This window comes from Grammomys surdaster, unplaced genomic scaffold (genome assembly GCF_004785775.1).
Source record: "Grammomys surdaster isolate TR1022 unplaced genomic scaffold, NIH_TR_1.0 126187, whole genome shotgun sequence".
In the NCBI taxonomy this organism is placed as follows: Eukaryota; Metazoa; Chordata; class Mammalia; order Rodentia; family Muridae; genus Grammomys; species Grammomys surdaster.
The window spans coordinates 8,052,356-8,074,255 of NW_021620993.1; the positions used below are offsets into that span (position 1 = coordinate 8,052,356).

General features: G+C 49.5%; 1 protein-coding gene across 1 annotated transcript; it reads right to left on the minus strand.

Annotated features, from left to right (window-relative positions):
• Positions 1–95: 95 nt before the first annotated feature.
• On the minus strand, positions 96–21,309 carry LOC114612981 (SEC14-like protein 2). Its single transcript, XM_028758128.1, has 12 exons — positions 21,106–21,309; positions 18,961–19,036; positions 13,943–13,986; positions 13,507–13,566; positions 13,075–13,263; positions 11,292–11,387; positions 11,115–11,175; positions 10,666–10,749; positions 7,089–7,195; positions 6,867–7,006; positions 6,581–6,750; positions 96–1,590 (listed from the first exon to the last, which is right to left on the minus strand). Exons 1-12 carry the CDS (start codon positions 21,157–21,159, stop codon positions 1,460–1,462), a joined length of 1,212 nt encoding a protein of 403 aa, XP_028613961.1. The 5' UTR covers positions 21,160–21,309; the 3' UTR covers positions 96–1,459.
• Between the last annotated feature and the right edge of the window lie 591 nt (positions 21,310–21,900).

The following is a 21,900-nucleotide window of genomic DNA, read 5'->3' on the forward strand; positions in this document are numbered from 1 at the left end:
TGTGTGTGATTTTAACTTGCCACTTGGCATCTGAGAAGTTTGGGTCTAGTGTAAGAGACTGCTAGGAAACCGGCGATGGACAATGAATTCTGCTCTTTGCTTTGAAAATTGATTTCTTTATTCATTGGTTAATATACCTAACAGCATTGTAAACCAAAGCCAGGATATGCTCCTGAGATATGTGACTAGATCCTGGGTAGCCTCGGCCCTCTCTGGTTGCTAAGCCCTGCACCTGCCCAGAGCTCCCTCTGCTTTGTGAAATGAGTATGCAGGCTGGGCCGAGGCCTCATTCCAAGGAAAAGGGGGACACCCCCCCCCCCGCAAGGGCCTGAGTCCTCCTCGAATTCTGGGCAGCCTGTAACCTGGCTCTTAAGTTGTGTGGGGTCAAGAGCTGCTATTGCAAGGTCGCCTGTGCCTGGCCCCCCTTTCCCCTGGCTCAAATGCTTGCCTAGCCTATGGCCACCTTCCTGGGCAACCTCCCATCCTGGCTACCTGTGTGCGTCCCCAGGCAAGAGGAACAGGCCTCCACGAGAAGGGCCTGCCGCTTAAGCCCTTGCTCATGTCAGGAGACTGGTTCTCAGGCACTGTGGAAGACTAGACTGGGACGTGCACTCAGTGCTGTTTCAGCCCCACTTGTCATTTTTGTGTAGGGTTGCTCAAGTGGAGGTTTACTTAGTGAGAGGCATGGGACCCACCCACAGCCTCCTTGGCCCTTTCTTATCTATGACCCCCAAAATTAATTACCCTTGTGCTTGTGGAGAGTTTCTTTCCCTGGAGAACAGCGGCTAGATACCAAAGTCCCACACAGCTCTGGGGCACTGGCAACCATTAGTAATTAACAGGCGGCCAGTGGAGCCCAGGAGTTAGTGAGATTCTCAGGGGAGAGAGAGGCCCTCTGTTAGCCTTCCAGTGCTGACCTGGGCCACTCCTGAGATTTGGGATTGGGGATGGGTAAGGAAGACAAGATATTCAAGGCTTATGACAAAAAGGTTCAAAGAGCTTTGGATACCCATCACGTCTAGCGGCCTGTTCCCTTGCAACCATCATTACAGTCATGGAGGTTTGTTCCATGGTCATTTAGGAGCAAGTTTCTCCCCAGTAGCTGGCTTCCCTGAGTATGACATCCCAATCTCTTCACTTCTGTCTAATTTCTTCCCTGCCACCATCCTGTGTACCCTTCCCCTCCCTGTCTCAGCTGTCCCTGGGCAGGTGAAGTTGGCAAGGGGTACAGGGTAGACATCTGTTCATTACATCTGGTCTCTGGAGACCCCTTAGTATTCTGACGATGAGGACTCCTCTGGCTATTTATCCTCTTCTGATTCTGAATGGGAGCTCCATCCAGTCTGAAGTCTTCCCTCTAGCCCAGTTTCTTTGGGCTAACAGGTTGTAGGAAAAATGACTATAAAGAAACTGATGGGAAGACATTGAGGGGGCCAGGCCTGCTGCAGGTGGGGAGATGTTATTTGGGGTTGACTGCCCCCTGCTGATTCATCTTCTCTTCTGCTGCTTTGTCTGGAAGCAGGACCTCCACTGTGAAACTAACTTTCTTGGCATGGATGAAGCTGTAGGTGTTGTCAAACCGCAGGACATCTGAGGGAGCAGAAAACCAAGCATTCAGGCAATTCTCACCAAGAGGTGAGGGGTGGTGAGAGGGATGGGTTTGTACTGACTGAGCAAGGTGGTGTGGTAGGAGACGGAGGCCAAAGTGGTGTAGTAGTCCTTGGTCTTCTGGAACTCAGTCTTGCTGAGTGTGCTCAGAAAATGAAAAACCGTCTGACGCAGAATAGGCCTAGTAAGACGAGCGACAGGGACTCACATCTGTAACAGCTTGGAAGGAAAAGGTCTCCAAGGCCAAAGTCATGGCTTCGTTACACAGGCAGAATGTTAGCAGCCGCAGTGCTTGTGGGGATACTATGTGTGAAAGCATGGGTTTATAGTCTGTATGTGTGATCACATTCCTCCTCACCAGGACTCTGAAGTCAGCAACAATCTGAATTTAGGTCAGCTCAAAGGGTTTTACATCACACAGTGAGCCACGGTAGGGTTGGGCTTTCCTTCTCTGGTTTGCATTCCTGATCATAGTACTGCCTGATTTGGATCCTGGGAACCCAGACCATCCTGCTTCTCTGCAGACTTTAGGAACCAGGTGCTTACCCTCTGAGAAAATTAGTGGGGCCAGGGGTGCTCACTGCATGCCTGCCCGTAATGACAAAAAGATGGGCTGGCTGTTCATCAAGGGAAAGTTGCCCAAGGAATTTGTGTTGTAATCTGTATAGCGGAACACTTTTCTGACATAAAAAAGAGCTTAGCTGGTACACCTGTAATCCCAACACAAGAAGCAAGGATCAGAAGTTCAAGGCCAGCCTGGACTATATACACTGTGTCCAGACTGGCTATGTAGACAAAGGAAAGGGTGAATGTCTAAGATACATGCAGAGGCAAAGATACATGCAGAACAATTTGTAACATTTTTGTTAATTTATGTGTAAAAACAAAAGTTTTTGGCCTTTTTGTTTGTCTACACTTAGGTTCTCTGATACTAGCTAGCACTGTTTTGAAGGGAAGGTTTTCTCACATCCTGTGGTGAATGTGTCAGTGCAAGTACTTGCTAGGCTTGTTATGGAAATGCATCTCTAAAGGGACAGACACCCTTCAGTAGGCTGGCAGGTGAGAAGGCCATTAGCTGTGGTTTCCTCAGTTGGCAGAGATGGCTCCGAAGCCTTGGCAACTGAACAGGCTTGCTTTTACTCTCACCCTGTTTCTTTGCAAGCTTGTTCCATTTCACTCAAATGCCCCTTCAAGACAGCTAAGCACAGAACAAAAGCAGCAGGGCCTCCCTTCTGTGCTGCTCTCTGGCTTCCTCAGCAGCTTTCCCTTTTCTCACTCCTGGATAAACTGCATGAGGCCTACAGTCAGCACAGCACCTACCTACTCCTTTTTCCTCATCTCTACAAGAGGTCCTGCAGATCCATACTCCTTCCTCTTGGTCCTGATGACAGCCTTGGCAACCCAAGTTCATCATACTTTGATCTCCTTAGACCAGCATTGAGGTGATTTGCTCAGCAAAATATTTGCCATCGAAAACAAGGAAGGGCCTTATAGCAGGCGCAGAGAAGGGGCATCACTGCCACTACAGTGTCCGAATGTCTCAGTGTGACACTAGTCATGTACTCGCATGCGCATGGAGGCCCTGGAGCCCTTCAGGTATAGGATTTTTCAACATTTGTTGGGTAATTAGCCCCTTTGAGCATCTTAAGGTTATCAGGGCCAGTGTCCCAAAGGGAAAGATGCTGTTCTTTAGGGAAGAAGTACAAGAGATATCCTCTTACAAATCCACATATGTAGTGGAAATTGTTTAAATTACAAGTCCGGGGCCGAAGGTTCAGGTTAGAGCACTTGCCCAGCATGCAGGGAGCTCTGGGTTGAATCCCTGCTGCCTCACAATTATTATATTCTCATTGGCTTCCTTTTGTTTGCCTTATATTCCACACAAGAGTATTGATTCTAAAGCTATGTGTAGGTGTGTTACATTATCTGTGAGTTTCATTTCAGAATAGCAGTGGGGACAGTAGGCACTATTAGAAGAAGAAAATGTTGGTTCTTAGATTCAGAAGCACTTCTCTGGAGAGTCCGTGGACACCAGAAGGAAATCTGTTCTAGCCCACTCCTTTACATTATGGTGAAGGGAAATGAAGTCCATTCTTAAAGAGTCAGTGACAAAGCTAGACGTTCTCAGCAAGCAGGAAGGTACTGGTGCCTAGCTGGTGCTGTCCGGGCCCTTCCTACAACGTTTGAGATCTTCCTAACCACACTGTATCCTCCCGCTCAAAGCCCAGACTTTTCTTCACTGTTTCTATCCCTAGTTGAGTATTCCACACAGTAGACTGTCAGTAAGTAACTGAGAAGAAAAGGTGGAACCCATCCAAATGTTTGCTATACCTAAACATGAGCCAGAGAGGCCCAGGAGAGTTATGTTTGTACCATTTGAAGCTGACATACCCAAAGGCTTAATTCTCTATGGGGTGACAACACTCCACTTTGCAAGGGTTACCTGGCCCACAGCAGCACTGTCCTCCCACAGGTACGCTTTACCTAATCCATGGCCTCCTTGACCCTGCCTCCAGATGACACCTGATCCTACCCTGCTGCCTTTCCATCTGGGAAGGGGAACTTTATGCTGCTGTGGCCTGACTCTGCTCCTCCAGCAAACAAGCAGACCCCAGGCAGGTAAGTATCTCATAGGGAACAGATCCAGGAAGGAATAAAATAAATTGAGGATTTGCAGTTCCATCCTGGGTGTATTGAAAAGCTGTTTATCCTTCAGATATGAGAGAGAAGCAATTGTGTTGGAGCCCTCCAGCTCCTCCACAGCCTTTGTGGAAGGACTTCCTTGATCTGAGACTCTTGTCACATCAAGGATAAATGTCTTATTGTCTCCTGGACAGTCTGTGACTAGGAGCCTCTGGAATCCTCTCTTAGTGTTTATACTAGTAACATAATGTGAGAGAGAACATCTCTTGTCTGTCTATTCCATAGCGTCTTCATCTCTTAAAGGTTTATTTATTTTAATATATGAGTGTTCTGTCCACATGCACATTAGAAGAGGGAATCAGATCCCATTACAGATGGTTGTGAGCCACCATGTGGGTGCTGGGAATTGAACTCAGGACCTCTGGAAGAGCTCTTATCTGCTGAGTAGTCCCTCCAGCCTCCAGCTTCCTCATCTTTTACGTCAACCTTAAGTGTATAATGAGCTTTCTCCTTTGTAGATGACAATGTCTGGCTTGTGGTAAGCCTTGTTCTTGGTGCCACAGAGTGCATGCATTCTCCTGCAACCTGGCTGCTCTCTAAAAGAGGTGATCTTGCTCCTCAGGGAGCCAGATTGTGCATAGTGTACCTGAAGGTAGGGAGCCCCAGAACTGCAGGCTGCTGGATAGAAGGGTCTCTGCGGGGCTAGTGTACATACCCCTGTGGTGCTGCCTCAGCAATGGAGCCTAGGACTTCTCCCATCTTTCCCCATAGTCTCCAGGGATGGTCCTGCTCTCCCAGTTGCTCTAATAATACTGATGAGCACAGGTGCTGAGTTGCATGCTCTATCTCTGGCATCACGCCTATAGCCTCACAGATCTTATCACATGTGAGCTGGCATCTCTGTAAGATCCCAGTTGCAGCAATCAGGAAACAGACTTAGGAAGGCTGAGTCATTTGCCCAAGTCTACACACATAACCAATGGGCAAGTCCAGCTCAGATCTGATTGTAAAGCCCTAGCCTGTCACTTTTCTACACTCTATCCCTTGACTCTGTCGGAAAGGAAACTAGAAATTTGCCTGGCTTGTTGTGTGTAGCTTGCATACATTTGTTCTTTCTATACTACTATACTAATACTATACTATATATACTATACTAATTAGTATACTAGTATACCATACCATACCATACCATACCATACCATACTATACTATACCATACTATGCACTAGTTTACCATACTATACTATACTATACTATACTATACTATACTATACTATACTATACTATACTATACACTATTATACTATACTATACACTAGTTTACCATACCATACCATACCATACCATACCATACCATACCATACAACACTGTAGAATATATTTACAGAAATAGAGGAAAGAGAAAGCCCTCTGTAAATGTCCTAAGTTAGTGTAGGTTTCTCAGAGTTCCTTTCTGTATACACACTCTTTCCCCTCAACCTCAGGGAACATGTACCACACATGCAGCATTTCACGTTTACCTGCTTAACGTGAATTAACATCTTAGCTGTCAGTGTGTTCTCTCTAATGACTCCATGGTGCTTTGTTGTAATAGATTAACCTTCTTGTGGCCATGAGCTATGCCACTGGCTTTGTCAGCTGCTAGGAACTTCTTGGTTCCTCTAGCTTTATATATTTGTAAAGGTTTCTGTTGGACGTATTTCAGGACTGTAACTTCTGGGTCGAAGGAATTTAAGCCAATACCAAATGACCTTTTGTGAGGGCTTCTGTCATGTGGAAGCGGCCTTCTCATGTCCTGGACTTGCTTTGTGGTCAACCCGGAGGTGAGCGGTCTCAGAGTTCAAGGCTGGCCTTTTTTGGCATGCTGTGCCCTGTGGAGATTCCCTCCACCCACACAGTTTGGGTCTCCTGCTTCTGGCTGGCTGTTGTCTTGGACCTAGTCAGCCTTGGAAAAGCCTGTGTACCTCAGGCTGGCTTCAACTTGTAATCCTGCCTTATCCTCCTAAGTGCTGGCATTGCAGGTATGCCCCACCATGCCCAGCTCCCAAAAAGCAGATGTTCTAAACCTCTGTACTCACCTGTTACAGTGAGTCACCTCTACTTGGGAATGTTAGGGGAGAGTACCAGCCAGCTGTTAGCTATCTGGGCCCTCTAAGCAAGTCACTGCGTCTTTCCAATTCTACTTTTCCTGATCTGTGCCAGGATAGGTGACCCCATAGAGTGCCCCTTCCTGTTCTAACACCGTGAGGTGACCAGTCCACCGAGGAAGGGGTGCGTAATAAGCAGGAAGGTGATGCGCCTCAAGGGGTACCAAGACCCAGATACTTACAGATGCCTGGTTCACTGCAGGTGAGGGTCCCATCCTCAGGGACCATGTGGGAATTGTATCTCTGGTTAGGCAGCACCTCCGTCATCTCCCCTGCCCGCTGCCGTTCCCCCATCTTGGTCTTCAGAAAAATCCCAAAACCCACGTCTGATCCTTCCGACATAAACTGCCACCTGCAGAGGACATCCACCTGTGTGTGTGTGTGTGTCCATGGCAAATGGGTTCTTCTAACCTAGCCCACCAACTGGTATTTACAAAAGCTCAGGTCCCTAGAAGCACCCAGTCCTACCTGAGGACACAGCCAGGGAAAAGAATCTCATACTCCACTTGGTGGGAGGAGCCTCGGGAGATCTGCACACTGTGTTCATACTGCTGCTTCACCTGGTCTCGTACATAATACTGCTTGGGGATGTCACCGCCATAGTTGATCTAGAAGCAGAGCACAGGGTGAGCTGGGGTGCGCATTCGAGCTAAGGTCCTCCCCCATTGACATCCAGGTGATGGCCCATACCTTGGATTTACACTTGGGGTTTCCATCAGGGTCGGTCATGGTACCTCCATACTCCACAGGCAACTGGTCAGGGCTGATATGTTTGAGTAAAACCTCCTTCCAGTTTGCTGGCAGGAGAGAGAAGGACAGAAAGGTATCACTAGGCAAGACTTCATACCTGATGGTCAGCCCTAAGAGGCAGAAAAGGCAGGCCCTGCTCTAGAAGGGAGCACTAGATGCTGGGCATGGTACACAGTTGCAGGCAGGAGAACCAGTAGTTTGAGGCCAGCCTTGGTTCCAGAGTGAGACGGTGTCTCAGGGAAAGGGGAGCACTTCATGAACATGTGATACATGCTCATGGAGTTAGGAAGAGCCACTACCCAGAAAACAACCCTGCCTAGTCGAGGATTAAGAAACCCGGGGCTGCCGGGCGGTGGTGGCGCACGCCTTTAATCCCAGCACTCGGGAGGCAGAGGCAGGCGGATTTCTGAGTTCGAGGCCAGCCTGGTCTACAGAGTGAGTTCCAGGACAGCCCGGGCTATACAGAGAAACCCTGTCTCGAAAAACAAAAAAAAAAAAAAAAAGAAACCCGGGGCTGCTGTCATCGTGGTGATTGACCATCTCAACCTCGGAACCTACTTCATTCTGAGCTGCCTGCTGTGCAGGATTGTGAGGGCAGCAGAATGAGCTGAGGATATGTGAGAGGGCTTTGTAAATTAGTATATTACCTCTCCCAGGAAAGGATACAAACGTTAAAATAAAAGCCAAATGGGGGCAAAGGCGGGGACTATACTCCATGCAGAGGAGCATGTGGCAGGACCGGAAGTCTTGAATCCATGGGTTCTTGTCCAGTGATGCTGATCCCCCATCTTTTCCTACATTTCCTGGGCTGAGTCATGACTTACTGAGTGAGTAGAGTGGCCCCTTAAGTGGGCTTGCTTGTCTGTGCCCCACCCACTTCACTTGTGTTCTTGTAGCTTTGGGCTGATTGGCTGCTTTTTGTTGTTACTCTAACCAAATCCTCTCCTGATTGGAGCCATTATTAACTCTTGAGTTAACTCTCAATGCTGAGAACCATTTGCCCAGGAAATACCAGCCTGGCACAATACCTTAATACCAGAAACCATTCTAACTATATAGACTATCAGTTGACTATAAGCCAGCAGCTCCAGGCCAGGGACTAGCCTAGCATCCTGTGCACAGATGATCAAACCCAACAGTCCTGTGTCTGCCCACCCTCAGGTATTTGTGGCCTTGGGGTGATTTCATTGGCACTGCTAAACTCTAGTGACCACCCTGAAGTAACTTTTATCTCTCCTCTGTTGGGGATCTTATTTCTTCCCAATCTGCCCAAGGGACATTTGGTTGAAAGAATTTTAAGTGTGGGTAGGAGAACAGACTGAACCTCCTACATAGCTCTGCTGCCAGGGAACCAAACCGCCTCATGCACTCGGTGGGTGGTAGCAGCAGTAAAACCAGAAACCATAAAAACCTATTTCTCTGACTTTTTATCTTCTCTCAGTTGAACAGGAGAGCTGGGTTAAGGGAGAGAGGCCTTCCCATCTCGAGGAAAGCTGAGACTTTGGTGCCAAAGTCCTAACTTTGTTTTGTTTGAAACAGAGTCTCTGTAGCCCAGGCTGGCCTGGAATTTACTATGTAGTTTGTAGTTTCAACCTGCTTTCTCTCCCCACCCCCCCAGTACTGGAATATCATAAATGTATTTTTGTTCTTGTAAAAAAATGCTATTGGTATTATATGTGTGTGTGCAGTGCATGTATGTGTTGCGGAGTTCTGTCTCTCCACTGTGGAATCTGACATCAAACTTAGGTCATGAGCCTTGGGTGACAAGCATATGCTTACCTGTGGAGCCAACCTAGCCCACACTGTTGTTTTGATACAGGGTCCCACTATGAAACCTAGGTTAGCCTTGAACTTAGAGTACAACCCAGACAGACTTGGAACTGGAGATTCTCAACCTCCAAAGTGCTGGGATCATAGATATTCACCACTTTCCCAGTCCCAAATTGCCACTCTCACTTGACCTTAGCCCAAAGGTCAAGAAGCAATCCACAGCAGCTACTTGCAGTGCGTTATTTAAAGGCAGCCTTGCAGACTCCTTTAGACCTCTCTATTACTGCTGCCAGCTCAGCTCAGAGCCTGACCCAGTCCAGCCTCGTAGTCCTTCAGCCCGCTCCCTGCTGCCAGGGGGCCTGGCTCCTGTGTGTCCACCTGGCTGGTTTGGGGGTCACACATTCTTCCCACTTCTCTGCATATCCAATCCCTGCTCCTTCGCCAGTCACTAATGACGTCCCACTTTCCCCAGTGGGATCCTTTTACTCTGCCTGCACTTGAACTTGGATATTCCCTGAGTTCACTTCAGACTCCTGCATCCTCAGCATAGGCAGGTCTTGCTCAGCCAGCCCCAGTGTGCCCACACTCGTCCTGAGAGTTATTCGCTCCGGCTGAAGGTTACTATCCATTCATGCTTTTAACCTCCTCTGTGCAGCCTGTTGAAGTCTGATGTTTTGCTTCCTAGGTAAGCTGTAAGTCCAGCCAGTCTTCCCTCCTTTTTTCCTGAGGGCGCTGCCTTAGTTTACACCATCTCTTGCATGAGCAACAGCATGGCATGTGAACCGGCATCTGGCTTTCATGGCCTTGTTGATAAGTATAAGCCAGTTGAAAATCTGACCATGGTACTCTCTGCTAAGCACTCCTCTGGTTCTCAGGGCCTAAAGAGTCATGCTGTAGCCTCTCAACATGGTGTCCTGTATCCGTGTGGCCTGGCTCTGGCTCCCTCTCCAGCCTTGTCTCTTGCTGCACCTGCCCCATAGTCTTTACTCGGTGTCCCTCTTTTTTGCTTTGTTTCATGTGACCAGCTCGCTCATGTTGCTGTATTAGCTTGGGTAGACATGGCTCTACTCTCACCTCCGGCAGGATGGGTGTTGTACCTACGTGTGAGTGTACACCGAGCTTTCCTCTTTCTTCCATGTATCACAGCATGCTGATTTGAAACTAGACCAATTTGTTTTCTATTTGGCTTCATCACCAGAACTTCCCAACTTACCTTTAACAACAAACAGACACTTCAATGTTTCAGGATAATTTTCTTCAAACATGATGAGAAACTATGGGGCAGAATTGGTCTAGTTTCATAAGCATGTTTGTATCTCTCTTCCCTGAGAGCTGGCCAAGGGACTCTGTCTTAATAATCCTGGCAGCCTGACACCTCGTCCTGGATCTGGCACAGAAAAGGTATTTGTCCTAAAATGATCTCCATGGCACCTCTTGATGCTCTTTCTAGTGCCTTCTTGTTTGTTCCTTAGCCTTTTCTCTGCAGTCCTCTCTCCCCTAAATTAAGCCCCTTAAGGACAAGCACTAGAATTCCATTCATCTGACTACATGGTGAGCCCAGGGCTTGCTTCTAGAGTATTTGAGGAAAAAAAATGGCCTTATGAAAACAGGAAGGCATAGACTGCCTTCACTTGCCCCTGTGTCCCAACTATGCCTAAAGCAGAAGGCAGCCCCAGAAGCTGTGGCCAAACCTCTAAGGCCAGACCCAACTCGGTTCACACACCTCTGTCAAGTTTTGGCTCCTTACCTCCCAGAACCATGATCTTCTTCCGAGTGTCCTCACTTAGGAAGGGCTTGATGAGGTTATAGGCCACAGGGAACAGTTTGGGGGCTGGAAGAGAGACAAGACCATGTGAAGCAGAGAATAAGGGTTAACTCAGGCTCTGACTATGTCATCTACCACCCACCTCTGCCCATGGGGCATCTAAGCATGAGGCTCAGCCAGGCACACTGGGGGTCTAGCTCCCAATCTGTACAAGGGTTGGACAGCCTCTTCTATAGCGTCACCAACTGAATCCTTACTGGGCCTGGTGGCTCAAATGCTCTGGGAACTGTAAAGCATCTGTACAGGTTAAGGTCAATGTCAGGCTTCTTGGGCCCCTCCTTTGGCTCACTGTTCACTCAGTCTGCCCCCCCAAGAAACGGTTTCAATCTCTTGTTCCCATTTGGCCTCATCACCAGAACTTCCCAACTTACCTTTAACAACAAACAGACGCTTCAGTGTTTCAGGATAATTTTCTTCAAACATGGTGAGAAACTATGGGACAGAATTGGTCTAGTTTCAGTAGCTCAGGGCTGCAGGCCACAGCGCCCTCCACCCTCTGAATAAGCCTAGCCAAGCAGTCCCTCCTGCCCCCACACCCTGCCTCTCACCTCTCCATAGGCCTCTACTGCAGGTTTCCAGAGGTGCTTGAGTCCGAGTCCCTCACAGTCATAAATCATGGTGATGGTCTCTATCTTCTTCCCTAGCTACAGGTAACAGACAAGAAAGCCATCACCCCACCCTGCGGGAGAACTACTGCAATTCAGGCATGCTGTTTGCTCAGGTACACACATAGCAAGCAGTGGGTGGGAGCTGGGCCCAGGGCTTTTCACATGCAGGTGTCACCTAGGGAGGAATAATGACCTAGGCAAACTGTTCTCCTCTAGCAAATGACTGGGTGGAACAAGATCACATCTGAGGTCCCCTCTGTCCTTCGGGTTCTCCTGAGGGCCTCTGTCTTCCTGTCAATTACTGTGTGCTCCCTGGGTAGCACCCATGCAGCCCCAGGGCCTCTCACTCAGGCATAGATGCTCCATCCTACCTAAGCTCTAAGGAAGTGTCAAGTTGAACCTCTTTTGTGTGCCCAGCCTCTCAGGGGTTCTGTACTGAGTGGGCTCTTTGTGAGCATTGGCAACTAATAGTGCTGGGAGGCCCCCATACTTTAATATATCTGCAACTGCTGGGTGGGGGGGTGGAGGGTGGGAAGAAAGGTGAGGGACACCTCTATCTTAGTCCTCAGTCCTTCCTTTTCCTTTCTTTTTTAAAAGATTATATTTATATCTGTGTGTGTGTGTGTGTGTCTGTGTGTGTCTATGTTTCTGTGTCTGTGTGTGTGTGTCTGTGTGTCCATGCCACAGTGTGCAGCTCAGAAGACAGTTTGGGGAAGCTGGTTCTCCTCTTCCACCCCATAGGTTCTCAGGCTTGCTAGCAAGTTTGCTGACCAGCTGAACCATCTCTTCAGTCTTTGTCTTAGCAAGGGAATTGTTGCCCTCATCTCTTGAAAATACACTTGGAGGAGCAGGGGTTCTGGGTTCATCTGCACCAGGAGTACCCCCAGCCCCATATTTGCCCAAGGGTAGTTCAATCCAAAACAAGATCTCACTAGTCCTCACAGAAACAAAAGATGTTTTCTAACCGTGTAGTGAGATGGCGTACTTTGTCTTTCTGGGTTTTTTTTTGTTGTGCTGAGAATTAAACCCAGGCCCTGCCTGTGTGAGGCCAGCTGCCCGTCACTGAGTGACATCTCCAGCTGTAATAATTTATAGTTTTTACTTTTCTTTTGCTGTGTCTAGGGTCTCACTATATAGTCCAGGAGTAGCTTCAAAATCAAGACCCTCTTGCCTCAGACTCGTGGATTGAGGGATTGCAGGTGTGTTCCACTCAACTTGCTGCAATGCAAGTTGGCTTTTGCTATGGTGGGTGGAGAAGCCCTGGGTGTGCTGTGAGCGCTGAACCACCTGAGCTCTGGCCCTTGCCCCAGTGAGGTTTTATTAAGCCAAGCATCTGCAGGGTATAGGTCTTCCTTTATTCCCAGGTCTTCCCTGTACTCTGCTCCTATACTTTGTGGCAATAACTGATGGTTGCTTTAAGTTTTACTTAGCAAAGTGAAAGCATGAGGAGATGGAGGTGCGGTTCAGTGGTGGAGAAGAACACTTGCCTAACACACACAAGGCCCTGGGTTCAGTCTCCAGGCAAAGGAATGGCGGGAGGGAGGACACAAGAGAGAAAAGAAGAAAGGTGGATTGGTGACATTTTGTTCATCTAAAACCTTGAGATTTCAGGTCCATGAAACTCAAAGCCTGAGGCTGTGCTTCCATTCGTATGTGACATATGCCTCTCCTTGAATGCCACCACCATGATCCAGTCACTCTCCATGGCACACAGGCCACCTACCTTTTTGGTCTGCTGGGTACATTCCTGCAGAAGCAGCTCACAGTCTCTCATCTTGGTCCTGAGCAGGTCCTGCTTGGAGGCGGAGAACAGCAGACCCTTGGCATCCAGAGGGCCTATGATGTCGTACCAGACAGGGCAGCCATCCAGGTCGTAGCCACACCTACCGCCTGACAGATACTGTTGGATCACCTGGCCAAAAACAGTAAAAACACCTGGTGGGCAGGCCCAAAACAGCCACACCTTTCCTGGGTCTATTAGTCTCTCCTCCCACCTCCCTCCCTTGGGTGCCAAAGATACCTATTTTACAACTTTAGGGACTCCTTTGGCATTGTCAGCCTGTCCTCTGAGGCTCCCAACCCAGTAGACCATGAAATGGACTGTGAGTCTTACGGCATCCTTACACAGGAATGGAGTGGGATAATTTGTTCTCACCTCTGGAGGCTGCCAGCTGATGATTTTGTCAATGTCCCTTTGCTTCCGGAATTCCACATGCTGCAAATACACAGATTTAGGAAGCTTGGGGTGGAAGAATTAGGAAGCCCGAGGCATGGTGGGGGTGGGGTCCTGAATAGGAAGAACTAGGTCAGCACAAGCTGACCACCAGAGCACAGGTGACCTCTAGAAGGAACTGAACAGGAGTAGAAAAGGAGGCCCCAGTTTCTTCAGATATCTCAGCAACAATATCATTGTTGAGTGGTCCGGAAGTAGGAAAGCCCAATATTTCCAGGGAAGGAAATGCACTTTGTCCCTCAGGGATAAAGCAACAATCATTAGCTAATAGCTGGATCACACAAACCAAAATCTATGACGGGGTGGGTGATGGGTCGGCTGGGAGGAACTGTGGTAGGAGGTAGCAGTAGCAGCTCACCTTCCGGAGCATGGCCTCAGACTTCTCCAGGTCAAAGCTTCGGGCTGTAACAAAAGTATGGTCAGGGTTGGGTATCAGACTGCATGTCTTAAGGACCCATTCCCAGGCTGGGGCCAAGTCCCCTTGTGGGTTCCCCCAGCCAACTGTCAGCTTTGGCTCAGAGCCTTCACCGAGGGCCTGTAAAACAGCACAGCCCTGAGTTTGTGGACTAGACAGGTCAAGTTCAAGGCAGCTGGGAGTGGGGTCAGAGTATCCGGGCAGATAATTAGGTGAAGGGTCTTATCTCAGAGAAAGTGAACCCTGGATCCTTTTATCAATTGGCCATACCCCACAAGGACAAAATTTATCTCTGCCACATCGAGCCCTGAGAAATGGATCCACAGTTCAAAGATAAACACAGCTGCCCCAGAATCTGGGGCCAGAGTTGACCGAACATCCTGGAAAGGTAGAGGAGTTGATATGCCTACAGCCAATCCTGACATTTCTCTAAAAGACCCACACATTCCTTACAGGAGCACAACGGGGTTCTTGAGTCAGTTCACCTGGGCACACTCCAAGTCGTCCTCAAATCTGAACCCAAGATTTCACTGTCCCTGAGGCTACTCGTGATAGCCAGAATTGTCATGTGTACCAGTCAGTGGTATGTCGCCGTCTACTCCAGAGACAGGGTTGTCTCCCCCCATCATGCAACAGGCCTCCTAAAACGTGAATTCTGAACTGTCCTCTGGGGCCTTCCCCTTGGAGCCTTCTTTTCTCACACCCAGCTTCACAACCATCCTGATGGCTTTCCTTTGGATGTTGTCCTCCTGGTCGGGGCCTCTCCCAGGTGAACCTCACAAGCTGAGCCCAGGTGTTGTTTGCCCCTTCTCCAATAAACACTCAGAATTCTCTTGGCACCAGTCATGCCTCTCATTCAAGTGGAGCTTAGAGTCAACTGAAACCCCAAATCCTTCCCACCTGTGCTCTGGCTAAGCCTCCACCCCCTCCACAGACAGGCAGGGCCTTTGACACGTCTCCCAGTTCTTCACCACAGTCTCCTTCATTTCATTGGTTTGAAGAGTTTCTGAGACTCTGATCTATGAACTGTCCTTCCTGGCTGCACATCCTCTATGGATTTAATTGGCATCTAGACCTGCTGATAGTCCTGAAACCCCAACATACAGGCTGCCCTTTGGGCTATCAACAATGCCTTCATCATTGCTCCCTGACTCTGCATTCTTGAAGTCCGGGCCTCTATCCGAGTCAGGATGGTACATCTAAAGGTCTAAACCTGGGTGCAGTGCCTTGGTAGGCTGAGACAGCTGGGTCTCAAGTTTGAAGTCACCCAGGACTACATAGGAAGTTCAGGCTTACTCATGCTACATATTGAAACACTATCTGAAAGAAAGAAAGAAAGAAAGAAAGAAAGAAAGAAAGAAAGAAAGAAAGAAAGAAAGAAAGAGAGGGAGGGAGGGAGGGAGGGAGGGAGGGAGGGAGGGAGGGAGGGAGAAAGAAAGAAAGAAAGAAAGAAAGAAAGAAAGAAAGAAAGAAAGAAAAAAAGGGAGAAAGAAAGAAAGAGAGAAAGAGAGAAAGAAAGGGAGAAAGAAAGAAAGAGAGGGAGAAAGAAAGAAAGAAAGAAAGAGAGAAAGAAAGGGAGAAAGAAAGAAAGAAAGAGAGAGAGAAAGAAAGGGAGAAAGAAAGAAAGAAAGAAAGAAAGAAAGAAAGAAAGAAAGAAAGAAAGGAGAGAAGGAGAGAAGGAGAGAAGGAGAGAAAGAGAGAAAGGCGGGCCAGTAAGATGGTTCAAAGGACAGAGAAGCATACTATGCATGCCTAGCAACCTGACAACTTGAGTTTGTTTCCCAGAATTCCTGTAATGGAAGATAACTACACAGAGTTATCCACTCCCCTCCACATGTGTGTTGTGGCATGCACTCCACACCCCCAATCTCTCTCTCACTGCCCTTCCCTCGTGCTCCCCCCACACATACATACTACACATCTTTTTTGTTTGTTTGCTTGTTTGTTTGTTTGTTTGTTTGTTTGAGACAGGGTTTCTCTGTGTAGCCCTGGCTGTCCTGGAACTCACTCTGTAGACCAGGCTGGCCTCGATCTCAGAAATCCACCTGCCTCTGCCTCCCAAGTGCTGGGATTAAAGGCGTGCGCCACCACTGCCCGGCCATACTACACATCTTAAAATACTTTTTACAAACAAGAGAAAATGAGAAAGGGTTGGCCAGGCCACCGCCACCATGTGCCAGAGCCTTTGTGGCAGGTCTGAGCAGCCACTCTGGCAAGCTGGACAGGAATTTCCTCACTACCACCCTTCCTATGCCACCAGCAGCCAGGGCAGCTTCGGGACAAATGTACTGTGGGTCTGTACCTGGCTCCTCCACCCTGTGCGTTTTACCTCGGACAAGATATTGTGTATGCCTGACCATACCACTTAAGAAGCTAGAACTGCATGTCCTCTTGTAACAGAAGAGACAGAGCATGAAAGTGAGTTTCTCACAGAAAGGACAGCCCTCTAGAGAGGAGAGTCCTTATCTTCCTAGACAACAGGGATCCAGTAGTAGTGAATGGTATGACCTATATTCCTTATCTGGGGGAACTTCTCCAGTTGACGATTATCTGCCAAGGGTCCAACATTCAGGGTCTTCTCCACCATGTCTATTGAGTCCGGTCTTTCTAGGCTCCCACCACGATGTTCACAAGCACCTGAAAGCCTGGCTTGGGGCACTGAACAATAGCCTGGCCCAGGAGCAGTCAGGTTTGCCCATCCCATGGGCATGCAAGCTGCAGACTCAGCTATGCTATGCTCTCTCTCAGGGCTCCTACTGCCTCTGTTCTGTCTTGCTCACTGACCTTCCTTGCTGGAGTGGGTACCCAGATCTCACTTCCTGCCAGAGAGGCAGTGGAAATTCATGTGTCTGTGGAGAGGGCCAGCAAAAAAAAAAAAACCTGAACCCCAAGCTCATCCCACATTCCACTGCAGAGGTCTCCTTTAGAATCAAAGAAGTGAGGGGGATAAAATGCGGGGGTTTTTGTTTGTTTGTTTGTAGGGTTTTTTTGTTTGTTTTGCTTTTGTGTGTGCTTTGTTTTGGTTTTTTTGGTTTTTCAAGACAGAGTTTCTCCATGTAGCCCTGGCTGTCCTGGAACTCACTCTGTAGACCAGGCTGGCCTCGAACTTAGAAATCCTCCTGCCTCTGCCTCCCAAGTGCTGGGATTAAAGGCGTGTGCCACCACTGCCTGGCAAAAAGCAGGTTTTTTAAGGCAACAAAACCTCCAATTTAAATTTAGAATATGGTCTGAGTAAGCCAGAGCTGCTGCCCAGAAAATATGAGGCACAAATAAGCTACAGAGGAGAAACTTCCTCTGCTCTACGAAGCAGCCTTTGAAACCAGAGATGTAACTCAGAGATAAAAATGCTTGCCAGGCACACATCAGACCCTGGGTTCAATCCTCAGCAGCTCAAAAATGATTATGAAACAATGCTTGCCTTCAGGAGCAAGCAGCTCACTGGGAAGGAGCCGTGGCTTGCTGGAAAAGGTGCTGGCAGTGATTGTGCTTGCCACTGTCTTTGCGCCTTCAGGTAAGTCCCCTGCCCTGTCTGAGGCTAAGTTTTCTGATCTGAAAAATGGGAATGCCTACAAGGGTATGGCTAATACCAGACATAGGCCCTGGCTAAACTATCAGGCCTTATACAAACAGTTCATGCCGCCCCAGGATAACGATAGCGAATGTTTAGTATCTAGGAAACCAGCTGCTAAGACCTCACAGTGGCCTGAGCAGCAGAGCTATTCAATGGCTCTCTCACTTCTCTGCCTCCCAGCAGCAGCTCTGTGGTTGGATTATCTTGGAGCTGGCCCTTTAAGGAGGCTACTATCTTCCCACTCCCTCCACCCACCTTCTTCTAGCCTTACCCTTTCAAGCAAATGCTAGGCCAAAATTTCCTCCAGCATAGACCGACTTTATTGCCACCCCCACACCACCCCTCCACCCTCTCTAGGTGGACTGGGAAAGGGGCCAGATCATATAAGTGGTGGGGTAAGGGTGGGCAGATGACACTTCCAGAGGCCTATGAGCCGCACAGGGCTCTCCTGGGTACACCTGTCCTGGGGTGTTGCTAGCAGGCCTTCAAGAGTATGCCAGCTTTATTAAATTTCCGGAAACAAAAATTACATGTTTTTGTCTATTGCAAGTCGTCCTGGGCCCAGAGATGTGTGAACGTGGCACAGGGCAGGTCTTGTTCTCTCACATTTATGACAGAATTCTACCTAAGAACTGGAGCTCCGCTAGCCCAACTCAGGAGAATTTCCTCAGTTTTATGTCTGCCAATAAAGTTTTTATAAGGAAAAATGAAAGTGTGTCAGAAGAGCCCGGAAGGTGGTACCTGCCTTGAATAACGGGAAAGGAGAGGGAAGAGGACACAAGGTGCAAGGAGTGGGGGCTGAGTCTGATGCTGACACTAGCAGCATGTTCCTACCACTCCACAGGTAGTCCTTGTCCTGCCATGTCTTGCAGGAAGGCTAGGCACCCTGTCTTACCCACTTCTCAGAGGAGGAGCCTAGAGATCTGTGACCTCGGCCCAGATGTCACAGCCAAGCTGGCACATGGCTAGACTAGAACTCACGACCCTGGTCTGTGGAGGGGGAGAGGGTGCCCTCCTCAGTCCCCATGCACAGTCCCTTCATTTAGGCTGACAGGGTCAGGACCCTTGGTCCTAATCTCAGTCTGCCTCCAACTTTCTACATAGTGGCGTCTTTCTGGGCCTTAGCTTTCCTTGTGTCTGCAGAGCAGACTTACAGAGTAGATAAAAGGATGCTGACAGTCTGGACCTAGAGGTTTGCATCTTCCTCCTGCCTGCAGCTCACCCAGCAAGTCCCTTCACCTGTCTGAACTTCCATGTTTGTATCCTGTAGAAGGGCTGAGGCTTGTGGGGGGATTCCCAGGCCATCTTTTTATCTCAGCTTGCCAGGGATTCCAGAGGGCATCCTTCTATCGTCCAGAACACACCCCTGTCCCAGCCCCTCTTCCCTCACCTCGGAGCCATCGAAGGAGAAAGTAGTCATCTGGATTGGGCAGGGTGGGCAGCACGTCCTGGACATTTGCTCGAAACTATAGGGAGAGACAGCTGGATGAGTGCCAAGTCCCCGGGCTCAGTCTGCCCAGAGTCCCCTCTGTTAGGGGCCTTTGCCAGAGCCCTCCTTTACATACTATTGTAGACACTGGCTGAGTTAAGGTCATGCATTGGCTGTGTTGCTCAGGGAGCTAGGTAGGAAAGGAGGGCGCAGACAGGGAACAGGACACTGCCCTGTCTCACTTATGAGCACACCTCCATGCTAATCTGGTAGGTAAGTAGGTGTGTGCCCAACCAACAGTGACAGATAGCAGGCACTCTGCTCATGCTGTCTGTATTCCAGGCACCTGTCCTGTGCACAGCACTGGTCTTGGCACTGTGTCTTACATCTCACCCAGAGCCCCTAGAGGTATCACTGTCCCCATTTTACAGATGGAGAGATGAAAGACAAAGAGGCTCAGCAACACTTCCAACATCTGGATACAGATGCGAGTCCAGATCCCAGGCTCTTTCTTCTGCAGCCTTCCTGCCGCCTTGGTAATGGAATGGGGAGCAGAGGGGAGAAAGATGGTAGCCTCAAATGACTTCGTTCAAAAATGGTAGTGGAGCCGGGCGGTGGTGGCGCACGCCTTTAATCCCAGCACTTGGGAGGCAGAGGCAGGCGAATTTCTGAGTTCGAGGCCAGCCTGGTCTACAGAGTGAGTTCCAGGACAGCCAGGGCTACACAGAGAAACTCTGTCTCGAAAAACAAACAAACAAACAAACAAACAAACAAAAATGGTAGTGAATCTGAGTTTGGATGACTACAAAAGCAGCCGAGGGAGGGGGAAGGACAACCCAGATGGTGCAGACAGCTCCTGCAGTGGCCACAAAAGGGAAAAGTACTAAGAAAGCCACCAAGTGAGGAGGACAGTAACCCAGGACAGTCACGCCTCTCTCCAATCTCTCACTACCCAGTAGTAAGCAGGCAGCCTGCTGCCCTCTCTAAGCCTCCTACCCCAGAGAGACCTTTAACTGGTTACTGACCTGTAGGACACCTCCAGAGGGGACCAATGAGGACTGGCTACTTCTGACCTTTGCCTTAGGTCAGTTAGGTCTAATCAGACCCTCCCATCCCCCAACAGTAGCTCCCAAAGTTAGGACAATGGTCATCTAAACAGCAAGTAGGAGGCCACCCTTCACCAAGGACCTCACCTCGTCCCTGACTTAATCCCCACCAAACCTATGTCCAACAGACTTAGCCTGCAGGTCAGCTGCAAACTAGGCACGGGAATAAAGTCATACAGAGCAGCCACATCTGCTGCCACACTCTGGAATAAATAAGAAACTGCACAGCTGGGAACACTGGGACAGGACCCCATCAATTCTGATCCCGTACGACCGAGGAGATAAAGTCTTTTGGCCAGAAGGGCCAGCTCCTGAACTTGAATGGAGTACATAAGTCCCTCTCTGTCCAGGTGCCAAGGCAAAGCCTGGTCATGTCTTTTCCTTTTGAGTGGCATCACTAAGTCCCTTGCCAGGCAAGGGTCTGGGTTGTCAGAGGGAGGGGAGCTCTTCTCTCCGAAAGGATTCCAACTTAGTGAATCCCGGGACATCTTAGACTTCACATACAAGAGGTGCCCAACAGTCAACTCTTCTCATTTCATCGAAGAGCACACAGGACAGGGCTTGGCCCAAGGTCGCACAGTGACTTGGTGCCTCGCAAGGGCTATGGGGAGTTTGCCAAGGAGCTATCTGGGACCCTTCCATATGCCACTGCCCCGCAAGAGGAAAACCTCCCGGAAATGGGAGGAAACCTGGAGCCCTGACCCTGTCTCACGGCCCTGCTACCAGTCTCTGCCAGCCCGGAGGATGAATGTTGCCTTTGTGCCCTCAGCTGCCTCCCAGGGCTTCCAAGCAACCACTTCTTCCCAAGAGGGCACCTCCGGAGCTGCTCGTGCTGGAGATCGTGATGACCAAACTTCCCGAGGTCCTCACCCTGAACGAGAAGCGGTCCGCTGGGCACTAGCCAAGCGGGGGCGACCGGTCGCTCGCCCGCGGGGACCGTCCCTCACAGCCGCTTTGCAGCCAGGGGCGAGGGCCACAGCCAGGCCAAGAGCAGGCTCACCTTGGCCAGTGCCTCCTCCTGTTTGGGGCTCAAGTCACCGACTCTGCCGCTCATCGTGGCTCAGCCTCGGGGCGCGGCGCCTGCGGCAGCTGATGAAGCTCCGACTGGTTTGCCGCCGCAGCCGCTGGAGTAAAGTCCCAGTCTTTGGCCGAGGCCCCGGGGCTGGCGGCCAAGACCCGCCTCTTAAAGGAGCCCGAGGGGCGGGGCGAGACGCGCAGAGGCCCTGGATTGGAGCCAGGATGCTTGCTCATACACCTGAGGAGCTACTTCGGTCTGGATCCTCATCCTAACCAAGAGGAAGCTGGAAAGCTCTAGCTAACGATGTCTTTTAAGGTGCGACTCCACAAGGCTGGACCAGGCTGCCTCTCATCGCTTTCCTTACCCCCCAAAAGTTGACAGTTCTCTGGTGCCCACTAAGAAGGAATGCCCCTCAAGCGTCTTTCCGCCTGTAGGAGCTGTGGTGTTCACTCTGCCATCCGCTTATGGTCACTACGACAAGCTCTGCTTGGGGGTGAGAGTTGATCCCCAGAGTTGCTAATGTCACTCAGTTGGTGGTAGAAGGCTTGCCTAGCATACACAACCTTGAGTCGGATTCCCAGCACTGCATGGTAGTGGTGGCACGTTCCTGCCCACACCTGTGATCCCAACATTGGAGAATCAGAAGTTCAGATCACCCTTAGCTATTTATTGGGTTTGAGGCAAGCCCGGAATACAAACAGATAAACCAAAGGGATTGGACAACCTTTTTCCTCTACTTGCAGAACAGGCACGGTGAAGACCATGGCATCTAGCTGA

Coding starts and splice junctions, on each gene's coding strand:
- LOC114612981 (XM_028758128.1), bottom strand. CDS start 21,159: ATGAGCGGCAGAGTCGGTGACTTGAGCCCCAAACAGGAGGAGGCACTG. Junction 13,567..13,942: donor CTGAGGCCATGCTCCGGAAG/GTGAGCTGCTAC, acceptor GTGTATTTGCAG/CATGTGGAATTCCGGAAGCA. Junction 7,196..10,665: donor GAAGATCATGGTTCTGGGAG/GTAAGGAGCCAA, acceptor CTCTCCTGCCAG/CAAACTGGAAGGAGGTTTTA.